The sequence below is a fragment of the Cyanistes caeruleus genome, chromosome 35 (assembly GCF_971803275.1).
Source record: "Cyanistes caeruleus chromosome 35, bCyaCae1.hap1.1, whole genome shotgun sequence".
Classification (NCBI taxonomy): domain Eukaryota; kingdom Metazoa; phylum Chordata; class Aves; order Passeriformes; family Paridae; genus Cyanistes; species Cyanistes caeruleus.
Window position 1 is genome coordinate 249608 of NC_141736.1, and position 21532 is coordinate 271139.

At 60.7% G+C, this 21532-nt stretch overlaps 1 protein-coding gene across 1 annotated transcript; it reads right to left on the bottom strand.

Annotated features, from left to right (window-relative positions):
* Positions 1–226: 226 nt before the first annotated feature.
* On the bottom strand, positions 227–20974 carry WIZ (WIZ zinc finger). The gene is made up of 13 exons (XM_086871262.1): positions 20878–20974; positions 16572–16861; positions 13927–13987; positions 11135–13176; positions 10269–10532; positions 7520–7687; positions 6236–6652; positions 5122–5667; positions 4586–4751; positions 3919–4259; positions 2678–3076; positions 2061–2253; positions 227–1401 (listed from the first exon to the last, which is right to left on the bottom strand). Exons 2-13 carry the CDS (start codon positions 16801–16803, stop codon positions 1248–1250), a joined length of 4983 nt encoding a protein of 1660 aa, XP_086727388.1. The 5' UTR covers positions 16804–16861; positions 20878–20974; the 3' UTR covers positions 227–1247.
* Between the last annotated feature and the right edge of the window lie 558 nt (positions 20975–21532).

Consider the following 21532-nt stretch of genomic DNA (forward strand, 5'->3'; position numbering starts at 1 on the left):
GTGGGGACCCCACCGGGGTCACGCGAGGGCCCCAAAATTCCCAAATTCCCCAAATCCCAAATCCCGACCCTCGGGATCCTCCCAAAATCCCCAAATTCCCAAATCCCAGGACTCGAACCCCACCCTGACCCCTCCCCCCAATCCCCCCCGGATTCTCCCCAAATTCCCCCGGAATTCCCGCCAATCCCAACGTTCCCGCCACAAGAGACTCCGTTTTTCCCGGGAATTCATTTCCAGAAGAATTTAATCCATCGTCCCCCACTCCCGGGCGCAGGAACTGCCGGAAACCTCCGGAAAAACGTGGAAATTTAAAAAAAAAAAAAAAAAAAATTAAAAAAAAATAAAATCGGGAGGGGAAAAAAAAAAAAAAAAATCAGGAAAAAAAAAAAAACCCCAAAATTTTTTCCCCGTTAAAATTCCTTCCGAAATCCGGAAGTTTCGGGATTCCCAAATAAAAACGGATCTCTGTCCTTCGCTCTCCTACACAAACCTAGAGATTAAAAAAGTCGGGAATGAGGGGGAAAAAAAATCCGGGAATAAAACCAAGAACGACGGGAGGGGAAAAAAACTGGGAATCGGGAAAAGAAACGGAGCCGAATCCTCCCGGAATTCTGGGGATTCCCGCGGGATCTGCACGGGAAAAGTGGGAATTTTGGGAACACGCAGCCCCGGAACTGAGGGAATTCCGACATCGGCGGGGCCGCGGGAAGAGAAACGAATGGAAAAATAAAACCAAAAAAAACGGGAAAAAACCTTGGGAATTTACAACTCTGCCAGGGTCCAAATGTACAAAATCCACAGCGTTCCCCCCCCCCCGGGAATTCCAGGAATTCCCGGGAATTCCCTCCCCGAGCCGCCACCAGCGGGAAAAGGCGACGCCGCCGGTTCTTTGGGATAAAAAAAGGGATTTTTTTTTTTTTTTTTTCCTTTTTGTTTTGTTTCCCGGGAAGCGACGAGAAGGGCGGAATCCCGGGGCAGGGGAGGGGAGGGGAGGAGAATTCCCGCTGGGAATTCCGAGGATCCGCTCCGTGTAGTGCTTGTGGCCGGCCCGGCCCCGGCCCCGGCTCCGCGGCGCCGCTCGCTCCCGCAATTCCCGGAAAACCGCGGATTTGGGGGGGAAAAAAAAACCCACGGGGAGATTCCGGCGGAATTCCGGAATTCCGGTCGGGATTTTTTTGTTTGGTGGGGTTTTTTTGTTGTTGTTGTTTTTTCCCCCCCTCCTGGAATTTTGGGTTTTTTGGGAATATTCAGGGAGCCTCGGGCAGGGCGGGCGGCTCCGGGGGGGCCTCGCTCCGGCACGGATCCGCCTTGGAGAAATTCATCTCCAGGATGTGGCGCTGCAGGTGCCGCACCCACTCCTCCTGGATGGACAGCGGGCCCTGGAACTCCACCTCGCAGAACCTGGGAAAGGCGGAACGCCGGGAATGGCGGCGGCTGCGGGGAAACGGCAACGGCCGGAGGGAAAGCCACGGGGAAACGGGATGGGATGGGTGGGAAAGGAGGGAAAACCAGGAAAAACGGGATGGGGAGGAAGGAAAGGAGGAAAAACTGGGAAAAATGGGGTTGGGAGAAAGGAGGGAAAAACCAGGAAAAACGGGATGGGGAGAAAGGAAAGGAAGGAAAAACGGGATGGGGAGGAAGGAAAGGAGGAAAAGGGACAGGAAAAATGGGGTGGGATGAGTGGGAAAGGAGAGAAAAACCAGGAAAAACGGGATGGGGAGAAAGGAAAATAGAGAAAAAACAGGAAAAACGGGATGGGGAGAAAGGAAAGGAGGGAAAAACGGGATGGGGAGGAAGGAAAGCGGGGAAAAAACCAGGAAAAATGGGATGGGGAGGAAGGAAAGGAGGAAAAGGGACAGGAAAAATGGGATGGGGAGAAAAGAAAGGGAGAAAAAGCAAAAATAGGGATGGGGGAACAGGAAAAAAGTGGAGAAAGGGAAAAAGAAGGGATGGAAATGCTGGGAAAGGGAGGAAAGGCGGGAAAAGCACCCGAAAATGGGGATGGGGAGCAGGACGAGGAGGGAAAGGTGGGAGAAGCGCCGCCATCCCCATTGCCCCACCTGCACTTGAGGGTGTAGATGTTCCCCACGAACTTGACCAGCGAGGTTTGGGGCGGGCGCGGCACCAGCGCCGGCACCGGGCGCACGCGCGGCGGCGGCCGCGGCTCCGGAAGCTTCCGCGGGAACTCGGCGCCGCCCTCCTCGTCCCGCGGCAGCGGCGGCTCCAGCGGCCGCGCCTGGCGCCGCTCGAACTCTGCGTCCAACGGGAGACCGGCAACGCCGGTGGGGACGGGGCGGGAGCCGGGCCTGGCCCTGATCCCAATTCCTGATCCCAATTCCTGATCCCAATTCCTGATCCCAATTCCCGTTCCCAGTTCCTGATCCCAATTCCTGATCCCAATTCCTGATCCCAATCCCTGATCCCAATTCCTGATCCCAATCCCTGTTCCCAATTCCTGTTCCCAATTCCTGATCCCAATCCCTGTTCCCAATTCCTGTTCCTAATCCCTGATCCCCGTTCCCAGTTCCTGATCCCAATTCCCATTCCCATTCCCATTCCCCATTCCCAATTCCCATTCCCATTCCCAATCCCATTCCCATTCCCCATTCCCATTCCCAATCCCCCAATCCCCCAATTCCCAATCCCCAATCCCCATTCCCCCCCACCCCTCACTCACTGCTGAAGTTCCCCCGCGGCTCCTCCACCTTCACCACCCCCAGCGCCGTCCCCAGGGCTCTCTCGGCTCCCTCGGCTCCTTTCCCGTCGCCCAGCGCCGCCTCGGCCGCCAGCGCCGCCGCCTTGCCCAGGAAGGGCATTCCCAGCGCCCCGCGCGGCTCCCGCGGCGGCGCCGAGCTCCGGAACTTCTTGGAGAAGGGCCGGCCGCCCTGGATGTAGCTGCGGTAGGCGCCGGCCTTGTGGGGCCGGTGCCGGATCCACTCGCGCAGGGTCTCGATGGGGGAGCCGTTCACGCACCACTCGGTGACGCCGAACTGGCGCAGGTGAGCCCGGGCGTGGCTCGCCAGAGCCTTGCGGTTCTCAAAGTACAGCCCGCACAGCTCGCAGCACGCCTCGGCCGCTGCGGGACACGGGATGGGGAAACGGGGGAAACGGGGAGAAAAACAGGGTTAAAATGGGGGGAAATGGGGAGAAACGGGGAGAAAACAGGGTTAAAATGGGGGGAAATGGGGGGAAACGGGGAGAAATGGGGAGAAAATGGGGGGAAATGGGGAAAAAACGGAGAGAAATGGGGAGAAAACAGGGAGAAAACAGGGTTAAAATGGGGAGAAATGAGGAGAAATGGGGGAAAAAATGGGGAGAAATGGGGAGAAATAAGGAGAAATAGGGAGAAACAGTTAAAATGGGGAGAAATGGGGAAAAAACAGGGAGAAACAGGGTTAAAATGGGGAGAAATGGGGAAAAAATGGGGAGAAATGGGGAAAAAATGAGGAGAAATGGAGGAAAACGGGGGAAATATGGGGGAAAACGGAAAACAAGAAAAAACGGGGTTAAAATGGAGAGAAACAGGGTTAAAATGGGGGGAAACAGGAAAAAACGGGGTTAAAATGGAAAAAAACGAGGTTAAAATGAGGTTAAAATGAGGAGAAATTGAAGAAAACATTTAAAATGGGGAGAAAATAAGGATTAATGGGAAAAAACGGGGAGAAACAGGAAAACAAGAGGGAAAAACGGGATTAAAAGAAGGAAAAATGGGAAAAAAACCCCAAACCACCCCAAGCATCCCAAATTCCGCGGAATTCCCGGAATTGCCGGGATCCCACTCACGGGCCTTGTGCAGCTTGTGGCCTTGATGCCCAGCTCGAAGCTGCGGTGTTTGCCCTGCCCATCCCAAACCCTTCCCAAACCCTTCCCAAAGCCCCGGAATTGCCGGAATTCCCGGGAATCCCGCTCGGGACTCACAGGCCTTGTCGTGCAGGGCCCGGGCCTTGATGCCCAGCTCGAAGCCGCGGTGTTTGGGGTCTCCGGGCGCTCCCAGCCCCTCCTCGGGCAGCGCCCGTTTGGCTCCCAGGAAAGCTCCGGCGTTTTTGGCTCCCAGCGGCGCCAGCGCCAGCCCCGATCCCGATCCCGGCTTGCCGGGCCGGCCGGCGCCCAGCGGCGCCAGCGCCAGCGGCGGCAGAGCTTTGCCGGGAGCCGGCGCCGGGAGTTTGGGATCCGGCGCCTCCTCCGGCAAAGGGCTGGGAGCCTCCAGCCCCGGCGGGATCGGCGGCTCCTTCTTGATGAGGCAGGGCTTGGATTTCTTCCTGGGGAGGGAATTCCCGGGAATTCCGGGGGTTTGGCACCGCGGCACAGGGAATTCCCGGGAATTCCGGGGGTTTGGCACCGCGGCACCGGGAATTCCCGGGAATTCCGGGGGTTTGGCACCGCGGCACCGGGGATTTGTACCCAAGGATTTGTACCCAGGGATCGGCACCGGGATCGGAACCAGGGATTGGCGCTGGGATCGGGATCAGGATCAGGGATCAGGGATCAGGGATCAGGATCAGGATCAGGGATCAGGGATCAGGATCAGGGATCAGGATCAGGGATCGGGATCGGCACCGTGCCGGGGCCGGGGCCGGGGCGGTACCTGAGGATCTCGCGCAGCGTGTCGATGGGCGAGCCGTTCACCGACCACTCGGTGACGCCCATCTGGCGCAGGTGGGAGCGCGCGTGGCTCGACAGCCCCTTGCGGTTCTCAAAGAACTCCCCGCAGAACTCGCAGCGGATGTCGCGGCACGGCTCCGCCCGGGACGCTGCGGGAAACCGGGATCAGGGGGGTGGAGAGACCCCAAATCCCCGGGGTGAGCTCCAGGAGACCCCAAATCCCCGGGATGAGCTCCAGGAGACCCCAAATCCCCGGAACGTCGCACACGGGGCTGGCCTGGAAGGCTGCTGGGGGAATTCCAGGATTAAGGAGGGAAGGATCCTCTGGGTTGGGATCCCAGATCCCTGGGATGATCCCTGGAACCCCCAAATCCTGGGAATGAACCCCAAAATCCCCCAAATCCTCGGGATAAACCCCCAAATCTTTGGGATAAAGCCCCAAATCCCCCAAATTTTTGAGACAAAGCCCCAAATCCCCCAAATCTTTACGGAACAAAGCCCCTGCCCCACCGCACTCACAGAGGTTGAGCGGCGCCATCTCCTCGTGCGCGGCCCAGCCCGGCTCCGGCGCCGCCGCCTCCCCGGGATGGATCCCGGCCCCTCCTCCTCCTCCTCCTCCTCCTCCTCCTGCCGAGGCCATCAGCTCCCGCTTGATCTCCACCCGCAGCTGATCCTGCTTCACCTTCCTGGGCACCCCCGGCGCCGCCAGCCCCGGGAACATCTTCCTGGCCGTGGGCGGCGGCGAGGCCGCGCCGGGCGCCGGCCCCGGGGGGCTGAGCGGAGCCTTCTTGGCCAGCCCGGCCAGGTGCAGCTCCGGCGGCCGCGGCGGCTCCAGCGGCGCCAGCCCGGCCAGGAGCCCCTTGGGCAGGGCTTTGGGGTGCGCGGCGGGGCGGCGGCGCGCCAGGATCTCGCGCAGCGTGTCGATGGGCGAGCCGTTCACGTACCACTCGGTGACGCCCATCTGGCGCAGGTGGGAGCGCGCGTGGCTCGACAGCCCCTTGCGGTTCTCAAAGAACTCCCCGCAGAACTCGCAGCGGATGTCGCGGCACGGCTCCGCGCCCGAGGCTGCCGGCGGCACACGGAGGGTTAAAAGGATGGGGGAACTCCCGGGAAAAGGGATTTGGGATGAGGGGAAGCCCCGAGGGAAATCCTTCAGCGGATGTCGCCGCACGGCTCAGAGCCCAAGGTTGGGAATGGCACCAGAAGGGTTAAATGGGGGTGGGGGATTCCCAGGAAAATCCAGGGAAACCTAAAAAAAAATCCTGGAAAAACACAGAAAATCCAAACCCCAAAAAATCCACAAAAAATCCCCAAAAAATCCCAAAAATCCCCAAAAATCCACAAAAAAATCCACAAAAAATCCCAAAATCCCCAAAAATCCCCAAAAAAATCCCCAAAAATCTGGAAAAAATCCAAAAAAATTCCCCAAAAGTTCCCAAAAAATCCTAAAAAATCCCCCCAAAAATCCGCAAGAAATCCACAAAAAAACCCCAAAAAATCCGCAAAAAAATCCCCAAGAAACCCCAAAAATACACAAAAAAATCCGGAAAAAATCCCAAGAAATCTGGAAAAAATCCTAAAAAATCCCAAAACCCCCCAAGCCCCCCAAACCCCCCCCCAGCCCGTAACTCACTGAGGTTGAGCGGCGTCTCCTCGTCCGGCCCCCACTTGCCGTCGGCGGGCAGCGCCGCCAGCCCCAGCTTGGCTCCCTTGTCGTCGGCGCCGCGGGCGCACGGCGAGCCCGGCACGGCCTTGCGCAGCCCCGGCGAGCCCGGCGCCGCCTTGCCGAAACCCGGCGGGGATTTGATGGCTTTGTTGAGCGGCGGCTCCGGGCGCGGCGCCGCCGGCACCGCCGGCTCTTTGGGGGACGAGGATTTGCCGTCGGCTTTGGCTTTGTGCCGCACCAGCTCGTACAGGAGGTCGATGGGAGCGCCGGAGCTCTCGGACTCGGCCACGCCGAGCTGGCGCAGGTGGGAGCGCGCGTGGCTCGAGAGGCCCTTGCGCGTCTCGAAACAGGCGCCGCACACCTCGCACGTGGTCAGGCTGGGGGCTGCGGGAAACGGGGGAAAAACGGGGAAATTAACTGTGGTTTTGGTGTTTGGGTTAAAAATCCCTGGGGATCTGTCCCTGAATTATCGGTTCCTGCCAGCCCCGGTTTGGGATGGGAGCAGGAGCCGCACACCTTGCACGTGGTCAGGCTGGGGGCTGCAGGAAACGGGGGGAAAACGGGGGAAAACGGGAAAATTAATTGTGATTTTGGTGTTGGATGTAAAGGATCTGTCGGGATCTGTTCCTGAATGAACCCAGCCCCGGTTTGGGATGGGAGCAGGAACCGCACACCTCGCACGTGGTCAGGCTGGGGGCTGCGAGAAACGGGGGAAGAACGGGGAAATTAACTGTGGTTTTGGTGTTTGGGTTAAAAATCCCTGAGGATCTGTTCCAGTCCTGCCAGCCCCGGTTTGGGATGGGAGCAGGAACCGCACACCTCGCACGTGGTCAGGCTGGGGGCTGCGGGAAACGGGGGGAAAACGGGGAAAAATGGGAATATTAATTGTGTTTTTGGTGCTGGATATGGAGAATCCCTCGGGTTCTGTTCCTGAACGAACCCAGCCCCGGTTTGGGATGGGAGCAGGAGCTGCACACCTCGCACCCGCTCAGGCTGAGGAAAACAGGGGAAAATGGGAAAAATGGGAAAAAACGCGGCTGGAGCTGCTGCCAGAGGCAGAGGCAGAGGAAGGGGAAGGGGAAGGAGCAGAGGAAGGAGCTGGGGAAGGTTGGGAGCCGATCCCGGGGCATTTTCCCCCTCCCAGCCCCGGTTCCCGACGTTCCCAACCGAGAACTCCCCGGGTAATTCCCAAAAAACGCCGGGAACGGCCCCAGCCGCCCCCTCCCGAGGGAATCCCGGGAAAATCCCAACCTTTGGAATCCTGGGGCTCGGCTTTGCTGCCGGGGGGCTCCGGGGAGAGCTTGGTCCCGAGGCGGGGCGGGGGCGGCTCCAGCACCAAATTCCCGGAGCTTTTTTTGGGAATGGGAGGAGGGGACGTCACTTCCATGGCCACCAGGTCATCCTCGTCCGGAGCCAGCACTGCGGGAAGGAGCCGGGAATCAGAATTCTGGGATGTTCCAGAAGGATCTGGGACTTTCCAGAGGGGATTTGGGACGTTCCTGGGGGATTTGGGATGTTCCAGGGGGATTTGGGATGTTCCAGAGGGATTTGGGACGTTCCAGGGGGATTTGGGATGTTCCAGAGGGGATTTGGGATGTTCCAGAGGGATTTGGGACGTTCCAGGGGGGATTTGGGATGTTCCAGAGGGGATTTGGGATGTTCCAGGGGGGATTTGGGATATTCCAGGGGGATTTGGGATGTTCCAGGTGATATTTGGGATGTTCCAGATGATATTTAGGATATTCCTGGGGGATTTGGGATGTTCCAGGGAATATTTGGAATATTCCAGAGGGTATTTAGGATATTCCAGAGGATATTTGGGATGTTCCAGAGGGGATTTGGGATGTTCCAGAGGATATTTGGGATGTTCCAAAGGATATTTTGGATGTTCCAGGTGATATTTTGGATATTCCAGGGGGATTTGGGATGTTCCAGAGGATATTTGGGATGTTCCAGAGGGATTTGGGATGTTCCAGGTGATATTTTGGATATTTCAGGGGGATTTGGGATATTCCAGCTGATATTTGGGATGTTCCAGAGGATATTTGGGATATTCCAGAGGATATTTGGGATGTTCCAGAGGATATTTTGGATGTTCCAGAGGGATTTGGGATATTCCAAAGGATATTTTGGATGTTCCTGGGGGATTTGGGATGTTCCAGAGGATATTTTGGATGTTCCTGGGGGATTTGGGATATTCCAAAGGATATTTTGGATGTTCCTGGGGGATTTGGGGACACCGCCGGTGCCTCAGGGAGGGGACGGGGCCAGGCCGGGTCTCTAAGGGGGAGGGGACAGCGACAGTGGCGGGCCCTGAGGGGACAGGGCCGGGTCCCGAACGGGGAGGGGACACGGGGAGGGGACAGAGCCGGGCAGGGACAGCCGGGGCCACCCGGGGCCATCCCGGGGCCACCCGGGGCCATCCCGGGGCCATCCCGGGAACCGGGCTGGGGACACCGCGGGGCTCCCGGTGACACCGCGGGGCTCCCGGTGACACCCCGGGGCCATCCCGGGAGCAGCGGCCCCGCGGGGGCTGCCCAAGCCGGGCCCCCGGAGCCCCCCGAGCCCCCGCTCCGTGCCGGTCCCCGCCGGTCAGTGCCCGGGGCCGCATCCCGGGGGTCCCGCGGGGACAAAGCGGAGCCGGGGCCGGGACAAAGGAGGGCGGCGGCTCCGCGGCCGAGGCCTCCCGGAGCCCCTCGGGGCTCTCCCCGCGCCCTCCGCGGGCCGCGGCGCCGGCCGAGCGCCGCCGGTACCGGCGAGAACCGTGAGGGGAGCCGGGGGGGCGGGGGGGGCGCGGGCGGGCCGGGGCGGGGCCGGGGCCGGCGGAGGGGGAAAAGGGGCGCTCACCCGGCTCGGGCGCGGCCGGGGGCTCGGGGTCGCTGTCCCCGCCGCGGTCGCGGTCGCGGGGCCGCGGAGCCGCCGCCGCTTTGGTGACTTTGGGCGGCGGGGAGGCGGCGGCCGAGGCCGAGGTGGAGGCCGCCATCTTGGGCACGGCGCACGCGGGGCGCCCGCCAGGCCGCCGCGGGGAGCGCCGAGACAGCGAGCGCGGCCGCGAGCGGCCAGGGGAGAGCGGCCGAGCGCCGAGCGCACCGATAGGGGACCGGGGGGGCTTTGGGGGAATTTGGGGATTTTGGGGGGATTTTGGGGATTTTGGGGGGATTTGGGGATTTTGAGGGGGATTTGTGGGAATTTTGGAGAGGATTTAGGAAATCTTGAGGGGTTTTGGGGGAAAAAAGGGAGGATTCGGAGGAAATATGGGGAAATTTGGGTAGGGGAATAGGGAAAATCCCGCATTTTGTGGGTTTGGAATTGAACTTTCCTGGATTTCCAACCGCACATCCCCAAAAATCCCAAAGCGTGGATCCAGAGTGGCTCCTCCGTCAGCCCCAAATCCCAAATTTATCCCAAAAGCCCCAAAACTTCACCAAACCCCCAAAATCCCAAATTCCTCAAAAAAAAAACCCAAAATCAAAAAAAAATCCCCCAAAATTCCCAAAAACTCCCAAAACCCCCCCCAAAACACCCCAAAAATTCCAAAAAATCCCCCCAAAAATCCCAGAAAAAACCAAAAAAATCCCCTAAAAAAACCCCAAAAAACCCCCGAAAAAAACCCCCAAAACCCCCCCAGAAAATCCAAAAAAATCCCAAAAAAACCTCAAAAAAACCCCCAAAAAATCCCAAAAAATCCCAGAAAAAATCCCCAAAATCCCCTAAAAAACCCCCAAAAAAATCCCGAAAAAAAACCCTGAAATCCCCCCAGAAAATAAAAAAAAAATCCCCAAAAAACCTCAAAAAAACCCCCAAAAAATCCCAAAAAATCCCAGAAAAAATCCCCAAAATTCCCAGAAAATCCCCAAAAAAACCCAAAAAATCCCAAAAAATCCCCAAAAAATCCCCAAAAAATCCCCAAAAAATCCCCAAAAAATCCCAAAAAATCCCCAGACCCCCCCAAAGCCTCCCAGACCCCCCTGTCCCCCCCGTCCCCCCGTCCCGCTCTCACCGTCCCCGTAGTGCTGCGGGCCGGGGGGGCCCCAGGGCGCGGCGGGGGAGGGCGCGAGGGCGCGCAGCAGCGCGGGGGGCGCGGGGGTCGCGGCCAGCAGCTCCTGCAGGATGTGGATGGGCGACACCGTCAGCTCCCAGTTGGTGATGCCGAAGTCGCGCAGGTGGGCGCGGGCGTGGCTGGACAGCCCCGCCCGCGTGTCGAAACCCGCGCCGCAGAACTCGCAGCGCATCAGGCTGAACGTGCCCGGGTCGAAGTTGGCCACTGGGGACGGGGGACAGCGGTCAGCGGGGATGGAGGGACATCCAGGATCCCAAAAATCCCATCAGGAACCCAAAAATCCCACCAGGATCCCAAAAAAAACCTCCAGAAACCCCACCAGGATCACCAAAAAACCCCACCAGGATCACCAAAATCCACCCCACCGACTCAGGCTGAACGTGCCCGGGTCAAAGTTGGCCACTGGGGACGGGGGACAGCGGTCAGTGGGGACACAGAGACATTCAGGAACCCAAAAATCCCATCAGGATCACCAAAATCCCACCAGCATCCCCAAAAATCCCACCAGGATCCCAAAAATCCCACCAGGATCCCCAAAAATCCCACCAGGATCCCAAAACTCCCACCAGGATCCAAAAAGAACCTCCAGGAACCCAAAAACCCCACCAGGAACCCAAAAAATGTCCAGGACCCCCCCCCCCAAAAAAAAGCATCAGGATCCCAAAAATGGGGTTCAGTGACCCCAAAACCCCTTGGTCAGATGTCCAGGGGGGTCTCAGTGACCCCTCCTCACCCAGGGGGGCCTCACTGCCCCCTCAGGGGGGTCTCACTGCCCCCTCCTCCCCCCAGCCCACCCCCCAGCTCACCTTTCTTTTTCTTCTTCTGGAAGGAGAACCTCTGCTCGATGGCCTTCACCTCCTCGGCCGAGATGAAGTGCCGCACGTTGTAGCTGACGCCGACGCGGTTGAGGTGGCCGCGGACGTGGTTGGCCAGCCCGATGCCGTTGTGGAAGCGGTCGGGGCAGTAGGGGCAGCGCCGCTCCTCGTTGCGCAGCGCCGCGCCCTCCGAGCCCAGCAGCTCCTCCAGCTCCAGCGGCGCTTCCAGCGGCGCCTCCAGCAGCAGCACGTCCAGGGGCAGCGGCTCCTCCAGCAGGAAACCCCCGCCGGGCGGCTTCTTCCTCCTCCTCCTCCTCCTCCTCCTCCTCCTCCTCTTGGCGCTGGGCCCCTCCAGCAGCACCAGGGGCACCATGGCCCGCAGCTGCCGCCGCTGCTGCTCCGAGCCCGCCGCCCTCAGCAGGGCCCCGAAGCTCCTCTTGAGCTCCAGCGCCGCCGCGGGCACGGCGACGCCGCCCGGCTCTTCCTCCTCCTCGTCCTCCTCATCCTCCTCGTCCTCCTCCTCGTCCTGCTCCTGGAGCTCCTCCAGCCCCGCGGCGTCGCCGTCCCCGTCCTGCCCGGCCGCTCTCTTCCTCGGCAGCCGCGGCGCCGGCTGCGAGTGGCCCTTGGTGACTCCGGCGAATGCGGGGCTCTGGTGGGGGCCGGGGCGCGGCGCCGCCTTCCTGGCGTGCTGCAGCCCCCTCCAGTCCTTCCTGGCGCCGCCGTCGCCCCTCTCCGAGCCCTCCCGCGCCGCCGAGAGCCGCTCGCTCTGCCCGAAGAGCTCGGCGGGGCTGAAGGCATCGCGGCTGGTGCCGGGCTGGCCGGGATCGCCGGGGAAGCTCTGCCAGGCCAGGTGCGAATGGGCGAAGCTCAGGTGCTCCCTCAGGACGCGCTCGTCGGGCGCCGGGAACCCGCACAGGACGCAGGAGCTCGGCGCTCGCCCGGCCGGAGCCGCCGGAGCCTCCTCGGCGCCCGAGAGGCCGTGGAAGAGCCCGGAGCCGAGCCCGGAGCCGAGGCCGGAGCCGAGGCCGGAGCCGAGGCCGGAGCCGAGCCCGGAGCCGCGGGAGCCGCCCTCCTTCCTCTCCTTGACGTGCATCTTGGCGTGCTGCACGAAGATCTTGGAGGAGTTGGTGCCGAAGACGCACTTGGGGCACTGCAGCCGCGCCTCGCGGCCCTCGTCCGGCAGCTCGTCCAGCTTCTGGATCTCCTCGATGATCTTCTCCCGCGACTCCTGGTGCAGCCGCCGGTGCCGCTCCAGCGCCGCCGGCTCGCCGAAGGCCCAGCCGCACTCGCCGCAGCGCAGGCGGCAGCGGCCGGCGGGGGAGTCGGCGCCGCGCTCGGCGCCGCGGTTGTGCTGCAGCGTGTGCTCCCGCAGGTGCTCCTTCTTGCCGAAGTAGATGCTGCACTCGATGCAGGTGAAAACGCCGGCGTCGTCCTCTGGCTCCGGCTCCGGCTCCGGCTCCGCTTCCCTGTCCGGCGGCCCGGGGAGGAGGCCGCGTGCCGGGCCGGCCGCGAAGGCTCCGTGCGGCGGCGGCGGCTCCGGCGCGGCGGCGGCGTCGAGCGCCCACGGCGGCTCCGGCGGCGCCCACTCCGGGGGCCCGGCCGGCTCCGGCTGCGCCGCCCTCCGGCGCCGGCTCTCCGAGCCTTTGGCTTTGGGCGCTCTCCGGAACGCCGGAGCCGCTTCCCGCCGGAACGCCGAGCCGGCCGCTACGTCCCGGAGCTGCGGGAACGCCGGCCCCGGGATCCACTGCAGGCTCCGGAGGCTCCCGCGGCTGCGCTCGGCGCCGGCCGCTTCCGCCTGCTTCGGCTGCGGCTTTGGGACGGGCTCCGGGGACTCCGGCGGCGCTTTCCCGGCGTCCGGCTCCGTGTCCCGGCCGCTGTCCGGCGGCTCCGCGTCCGGCCGGGGCTCCAGGGAGAAGGGCGGCTCCGGGGAGCCGCTCTGGAAAGTGCTTTGGGCCGGGGCGGCCCAGCCCGCGGCAACCGGCTCGGCGCGGAACAGCAGCCGCGGGAACGGCGGGCGCTCCTCGGGAGCCGCGCTGCAACGGAATTGCGGGGCTGGAAACCGGGAATGGGGGAAAAACCCACGGGATGGATCCGGGGAATTGCGGGGCTGGAAACCGGGAATGGGGGAAAAACCCACGGGATGGATCCAGGGAATTGCGGGGCTGGAAACCGGGAATGGGGGAAAAACCCACGGGATGGACCCGGGGAATTGCGGGGCTGGAAACCGGGAATGGGGGAAAAACCCACGGGATGGATCCGGGGGAGCTGGGATGGATCCAAAGGGGAACTGGGATGGATCCAGGGGAACTGGGATGGATCCGGAGGAACTGGGATGGATCCAGGGGAACTGGGATGGATCCAGGGGAACTGGGATGGATCCAGAGGAACTGGGATGGATCCAGAGGGAACTGGGATGGATCCAGGGAAATCTGGGATGGATCCGGAGGAACTGGGATGGATCCAGGGAAATCTGGGATGGATCCAGGGGAACTGGGATGGATCCAAAGGGGAACTGGGATGGATCCAGGGGAACTGGGATGGATCCAGGGGAACTGGGATGGATCCGGAGGAACTGGGATGGATCCAAAGGGATCTGGGATGGATCCAGGGAAATCTGGGATGGATCCAGGGAAATCTGGGATGGATCCAGGGGATCTGGGATGGATCCAAAGGGGAACTGGGATGGATCCAGAGGAACTGGGATGGATCCAGGGGAACTGGGATGGATCCAGGGAAATCTGGGATGGATCCGGGGCCGCTCGTGGCCGTTCCCGGGAACTCACCCGAGCTGTGTCCGGTGAGGCGCGGCCGGGACGGCTCCGGAGAGGGCGGGGTCGGGCTCATCTGGAAAAGGAGGAGAACACCGGGGTCAGCAGAGCCCATTCCCAAATTCCCGGCTCTGCATTCCCAAATTCCCAGCTCTGCATTCCCAAATTCCCGGCTCTGCATTCCCAAATTCCCAGCTCTGCATTCCCAAATTCCCAGCTCTGCATTCCCAAATTCCCAGCTCTGCATTCCCAAATTCCCGGCTCTGCATTCCCAAATTCCCGGCTCTGCATTCCCAAATTCCCAGCTCTGCATTCCCAAATTCCCGGCTCCAGGAGAGGCGGGGGGGGGGGGGGGGGGAGGGAGGGGAACAAAAAAAGGGGGAAAACGGAATTTTCCCCTCCCCAATCCGCCCTGAAAAAAATTCCCGCAGAAAATCGGGAATTGCCCTGGGATGCTCCCATTGGAGAGGACCCGTGGGAGAACTGGTGACGTCACGGGATCCATCCCAAATTATCACAGGAATGTTGGAATGTCCCGGGATTGATCCCAAATAATCCCAGGAATGTCCTGGGATCGATCCCAAATTCCCCTGGAACGTCCTGGGATCGATCCCAAATTCCCCAGGAATGTCCCGGGATCGATCCCAAATAATCCCAGGAATGTTGGAATGTCCTGGGATTGATCCCAAATTCCCCTGGAATGTCCTGGGATTGATCCCAAATAATCCCAGGAATGTCGGAATGTCCCGGGATCGATCCCAAATTCCCCAGGAACGTCCCTGGGAATGTCCCAAATCCCCTCCAGAGCCGCCCCAAGCCCCCCCAGCTCCGATCCTGGAGGAAATCCCGGGAAAAGGGAGGAGGTTCCTCATCCCAGCGCTCAGCAGGGCCCGGGAGGATCCCTCGGGAGCGGGATCCCTGGCGGCTCCCGCCGGCATTCCCGGGATCTCAGCCCCCCTTTCCCGGGGATCGCCCCTCCCGGAGCAGCTCTTCCCAGAAAAGGGGCCCGGAGCCGGGGCCGGGAAACCTTCCCGGGGAAACTGGGGATGGATCCCGGGGAAAACAAAACCAAAGCCGCCCCCAGCCCGCTCCCTGAGGGAAAAGGAAAAGCCCAGAAATTCCAGGGAATCCTGGGAACGGGGGCTCGGGAATCTCCGGTGGCGTCGGAAATCCCGGGAAAGCTCCAGGAGGGGAAAAGGAAACGAAATCCGGCGGCGGTTCCGGCGCCCGGGGGGGAGGAAAAGCTCCCGGGAAAATCCCAAAAAAAGCGGTTTTATCCCAAAAAAACGAGGGGTCCCCGCGGAGGGGGCGGGGCCGGGGGAGGAGGAAGAGGAGGAGGAAGAGGAGGAGGAGGATTCCCAGCGGGAATGTTTTCCTTGGCAGGAACCCGACGCTTCCCGGGGTTTTCCGAGGTTTTCTCGGCTCCTCCGGGGATTTGGGGCCGGGGAAACGCCGGGAAAATCCGGGATGAGGGAGGGGAAGGCCTGGGAGGCAGGAGGGGACCCCCAGGAAAAATCCCAAACTCCAGGATATGGGACTTGATGGCCCAAAAATTGGGGTTTTATGTCCCAAAAAATGGGATTTTATGTCCTAAAAACTGGGATTTTATAGCCAAAAACTGGGATTTTATGACAAAAAAACCTGGGATTTTATGGCCCAAAAAAAAGGGATTTTACAGCCCAAAATCCAGGATTTTACAGCCCAAAAAAAAGGGATTTTTCAGCCCAAAATGCAGGATCTGCTGTCCCAAAAACCGGGATTTTTCAGCCCAAAAGTCCCTCGCAGCCTCCGGGGGAACAGACCTGGCCCATTTTCCTCCCCTGCAGAATCCCAAAGCTCTCCCGGCCTTTTCCCTCCCGGATTTATTTTTATCCGGCGGCCCCGTTCCGGCGGGGCGGGGATTGGGGATCATTTGGGATGGGTTGGGGTGGTTTGGGGTAATTTGGGATGATTAATTTGGGGTGATTTGGGGTGATTAATTTGGGGTGATTTGGGGTGATTAATTTGGGATAATTTGGGATAATTTGGGGTGATTTGGGGTGATTAATTTGGGATAATTTGGGGTGTTATTTACAGCCCCGGCCCCAAACTCTGACCGTCCCTGACCCCAAAAACTGACCCCAAACTGACCAGAACTGACCCCAAACTGACCAGAACTGACCAGAACTGACCAGAACTGACCCCAAACTGACCCCAAACTGACCCCAAACTGACCATCCCTGACCCCGAACTCGCTCTGGGACAGCGACGTCACCCAGGGAGCAGCACCGGCACCGAGGGGTAACGGCAGCACCGGGACAGAACCGGAACCGGCACCGGAACCGAGTCTGGAGCCCAGTCTGGAACCCAGTCTAGAACCGAGTCTAGAATCGATCTAGAACCGAGTCTAGAACCGATCCGGAACCGAGTCTAGAACCGAGTCTAGAACCGCTCCGGAACCGAGTCTAGAACCGCTCTAGAACCGATCCGGAACCGAGTCTAGAACCGGGTCTGGAACCAGCTCCGGAACCGAGTCCAGAACCAGCTGGGCCGCCAGCGGTTCCGATCCCAGTTCCGCTCCCGGTTCCGATCCCGGTTCTGCTCCCGGTCCCGATCCCGATCCCGGTTCTGCTCCCGGTCCCGCTCCCGCTCCCGTTCCCGTCCCCTCCCCCAGCACTCACCGGCCTCATCGTTGGCCTCCAGGGCCACCCCGGGCTCCGTCCGGGCCAGCGCGGAGAACAAACCCGGCTCTTCCTCCTCCTCCTCCTCCTCCTCCTGGTCCTGGTCCTGCCCCGGCGCCGCCGCCCCGGCCGCGCTCTCCGGCCGCCTCCCGCCGCTCTGCCGGACCGCGGCTCCGGCCTCGGCCGCCGCCTCCGCCTCGCCCTCGGGGGCCAGGGCGCCGCTGCCGTCCATCCCGCGCCGCGGGAGCGCGCCCACGGTGATCCCAGCGCCCGGGAACCGCCGGGAAAACCTGCGGGGATAAAGCGGGATGAACCGGGATAAACCGGGAATGGAACCGGGATAAACCAGAATGGAACCGGGAACCGCCGGGAAAACCTGCGGGGATAAACCGGGATGAACCGGGATTAACCGGGAATGGAACTGGGAATGGAACCGGGATAAACCGGGAATGGAACCGGGATAAACCAGAATGGAACCGGGAACCGCCGGGAAAACCTGCGGGGATAAAGCGGGATGAACCGGGATGAACTGGGATGAACCGGGATAAACCGGGATAAACCGGGAATGGAACCGGGATAAACCGGGAACCGCCGGGAAAACCTGCGGGGATAAAGCGGGAAAAACCGGGAAAAAACCGGGAAAAAACCGGGAAAAACCGGGAAAAAACCGGGAAAAAAACCGGGAAAAAACCGGGAAAAAAAACCGGGAAAAAACCGGAAAAAAAACCGGGGAAAAACGGGGAAAAAACAGGGGAAAAACCGGGGAAAAAACCGGGAAAAAAACCGGGAAAAACCGGGATTTTCCCGCCGGGAATTTCCCCCGAAAATTCGGGATTCGCGCCGCTTTCATTTGGATTTTTCCCGGCGGGAATGGGATCCGAAAGCCGCCGATATTCCCGGTTTTAACTCGGTTTATTCCCGGTTTTAACTCGGTTTATTCCCGGTTTTAACTCGGTTTATTCCCGGTTTTCCCCCAGTTTATTCCCGGATTTTTCCCAATTTTTCCCCGATTTTTTGCAATTTTTTTCCCAATTTTTCCCCGATTTTTTTTCTCAATTTTCCCCCGATTTTTCCCTGGTTTTTTCCCGATTTTCCCCCAGTTTATTCCCGATTTTTTCCCGGTTTTTTTCCCAATTTTTTCCTGATTTCCCCTCGGTTTTTTCCCCATTTTTTCCCAATTTTCCCCCGATTTTTCCCAGCATTCCAATCCCGTTTTTCCTCCTTTTCCCCCCAAAAAACCCCGGGAACGCCGCTGGGATCGGGGATTTTCTGGAATTCATCCCCGGAATTCTTTTCTTGGTTTTTCCCACCCAGAAATTCCCTTTTCCCGGGAAAAGAACGGCTCCGAATTCCCGCCGGCATTTCTCCCGGGTTCTTTCTTTTCCCGCTTTTTTTCTTTTCCCGCTTTTTTTCTTTCCCGGATTTTTTTTTCCCCAGGATTTTTTTTGCTTTTCCCGGGTTTGTTTTTCCCGGTTTTTTTCCTTTTTTCCCGATTTTTTTTCGTTTTTCCCGGGTTCTTTTCCCGGTTTTTCTCGGGTTTTTTTCCCGGATTTTTTCCCGGTTTTCCCGATTTTTTTTCCCGGTTTTTCCCGGGATCTTTTCCCGGGGTTTTTTCCCGGTTTTTCCCGGGTTTTCCCAGGTTTTTTTCCCGTTTTTTCCCAGGTTTTTTCCCCGGTTTTTCCCGGGTTTTCCCGGGATTTTTTCCCCGGTTTTTCCCGGTTTTTTTCCCTGTTTTTCCCGGTTTTTCCCGGGTTTTTTTCCCGTTTTTCCCGGGGTTTTTCCCAGGTTTTTTCCCCGGTTTTTTTCCCGGTTTTTCCTGGTTTTTTTCCCGGTTTTTCCCGGTTTTTTTCCCGTTTTTCCCGGGGTTTTCCCCGGTTTTTCCCCGGTTTTTCCCAGGTTTTTTCCCCGGTTTTTCCCGGGTTTTTTTCCCTGTTTTTCCCTGTTTTTTTCCCGGTTTTTCCCGGTTTTTCCCCCGCTTTTCCCCTCTCCCCTGAAGGGCGGGATCGGGATCGGGGCTGGAATTTTCTGCCGAGGCTCCCCCGCATTCCAGGAGAAATCCGGGAGCTTTTCCAGGAGGATCCCGCGGAATTCTCCTCCTCCTCCTCCTCCTCCTCCTCCTCCTCCTCCCCCAGTTCCCAGCGCTTCGCTTGGAATTTTTTCCCTTTTTTTTTTTAAATTTTTTTAAATTTTTCCCGAGTTTTTTTTCTCTCTTTTCCCAAAGGAATTTTTTTCCCGGTTTGGGTTTTTTTTTTTTTTTTTTTCCCCTTTTTTCCCGAGTTTTTCCCGTCCTTTCCCAGCCCGGGAGCTCCCGAAGCCGATCCCAAACAATTCCAGACCCTCAGGAGCCCCTGGAACCCCAAAAACCCCAAACCCCAAAAACCCAAAAATCCCAAACCCCAAAAATCCCAAACCCCAAAATCCCAAACCCCAAAATCTCAAAATTCCAAAATTCCAAAATCCCAGACCCCAAAATCCGGAGATTTTTTGGGATTTTGGGGTCTGGGAATTTGGGGGGGCCCAAAGCTGATCCCAAAGCTGATCCAGGTCGATCCCAAAGCTCCTGGAGGATCCCAAAGCCGATCCAAGGGGATCCAGGAGGATCCCAAAGCTGCTCGGAAGGTTCCAGAATGATCCCAAATCTCCTCCAGGACGATCCCAAATCTTCTCCCAGGGGTTCCAGGAGGATCCCAAAGCTCCTGAACGATCCCAAATCCGATCCAAGGGGTTCCAGGGTGATCCCAAATCTTCTCCAGGACGGTCCCAGAGCGGCTCCCAGGGGTTCCAGGACGATCCCACAGATCCAGAACGATCCCGAAGCTCCAGGACGATCCCAGAGCGGCTCCCAGGGGTTCCAGGACGATCCCACAGATCCAGAGTGATCCCAAAGCTCCAGGACGATCCCAAATCTTCTCCAAGGGGTTCCAGGACGGTCCCACAGATCCAGGACGATCCCAGAGCGGCTCCCAGAGGTTCCAGAACGATCCCGAAGCTCCAGGACGATCCCACAGATCCAGGACGGTCCCAGAGCGGCTCCAAAGGCGTTGGGACGAGTCCAAAGCCGCCCCAGGAGCTCCTGGGTGATCCCAAAGCTGCTCCAGAACGATCCCAAAGCTGATCCAGGGGGTTCCAGGAGGATCCCAAAGGTGATCCAGAAGGTTCCAGGAGGATCCTGATGATCCCAAAGGTGATCCAGGAGGTCCAGGGTGATCCCAAAGCTGATCCAGGGGGTTCCAGGAGGATCCCAAAGCTCCGGGGTGATCCCAAAGCTGCTCCAGAACGATCCCAAAGGTGATCCAGAAGGTTCCAGGAGGATCCCGATGATCCCAAAGGTGATCCAAGGGATCCTGGGTGATCCCAAATCTCCAGGACGATCCCAAAGCTCCGGGAGGATCCCAAAGGTGATCCAAGGAATCCAGGAGGATCCCAAAGCTGCTCCGGGGGGTTCCAGGACGATCCCGAAGCTCCTGAACAGACCCTGCCCAGCCCCCAGCTCGGGGCTGCTCCTGGGCACACCTGGGCACACCTGGACACACCTGGGGCACATCTGGGCACACCTGGATCCCTTCACAGACCCTTCCTGCACACCTGGGCACATCTGGATCCCCCCAGACACACCTGGGCACATCTGGGGCACACCTGGATCCCTTCCTGCACACCTGGGCACACCTGGATCCCTCTCACACACACCTGGATCCCTCTCACACACACCTGGGCACATCTGGATCCCTTCACAGACCCTTCCTGCACACCTGAGCACACCTGGATCCCCCCCAGACACACCTGAACACACCTGTGCACATCTGGATCCCTTCCTGCACACCTGAGCACACCTGGATCCCTCTCACACACACCTGGATCCCTCTCACACACACCTGTGCACATCTGGATCCCTTCACAGACCCTTCCTGCACACCTGAGCACACCTGGATCCCTCTCACACACACCTGGACCCCCCTGCACACACCTGCCCCCCCCCCCAAGCCTCCCCTGCACACCTGGGCACACCCGGACCCCCCCAGCCCCCCTCACCTGTCCCCGCTGTCCGGGGCACCGGGAGCCGCCCGGGCCCGTCCCCGCGTCCCGCCCGGTGCCGGTTCCGGTTCCGGTTCCGGGCGGTGGCAGCGCCCCCCCCGCGCTGCCCCGGAACGGCCCCGCCGGGCTCCGGTTCCGCCCGAGCCCCAACCGGGCCGGACCGGGCCGGGCCGGGCCCGTTCCCCCCCCCCCGGGGCCCGAAGCGGGGCCTGCCCCGCTCCCCCCGGGGCACTCACCGGGCCCGGGCCCGCTCCCCCCCCCCCGGGGCACTCACCGGCCCGGGCCCGTTCCGGGGCCGCGCCCGCGGAGCTGTTCCCGTTCAGCAGCGCCGCCGCCGCCGCCGCCCCGCGCCCGCCTCGGGCCCGCTCCGCCTCCGCCGCCGCGCCGGGCCCATGGCGCCCTGAGGAGCCGGCCCGGGGCTCCCCCCGCCGCTCCCGCCGCCGCTCCCGGTGCCGCTCCCGGTCCCGGTTCCGCTCCCGGTGCCGCTCCCGGTGCCGCTCCCCCGCCCCCCTCCCGCCGGCGGGGCCTGACTACGTCACGCCGCGCGCGACCGAGCCGCCGCCGACATCTTGAGGGGGGGAGCGGCGGAGGGGACGGGGGCGGTGGCGGCGGGGCCGAGGGGCCCGGTGAGGCGGCGGAGCGCGCGGGGGACGCGGGAGGAGCCGCCGCCGCCGCCGCCGCCATGTTGGGGACTCCCCCCCCCCCCCTTCCCCCCCGCTCCTTCCCCGTCCCCGCCGGAGCCGCCGCCGCCCTCGGCCCGCGCGCGGCGCGCGGAGATGACGTCGGCGGAGGGGGCCGGGCCGCCATGTTGAGAGTGGCGGGAGGGGCTCGCGTGCCGCGCCGACCTTCCGGGGGTGGGCGGCGCGCGGTTGTGACGTCACAGGCGCGCGACGGAGGCGCCGCGCCGCCATCTTGAGGTGTGAGGGGAA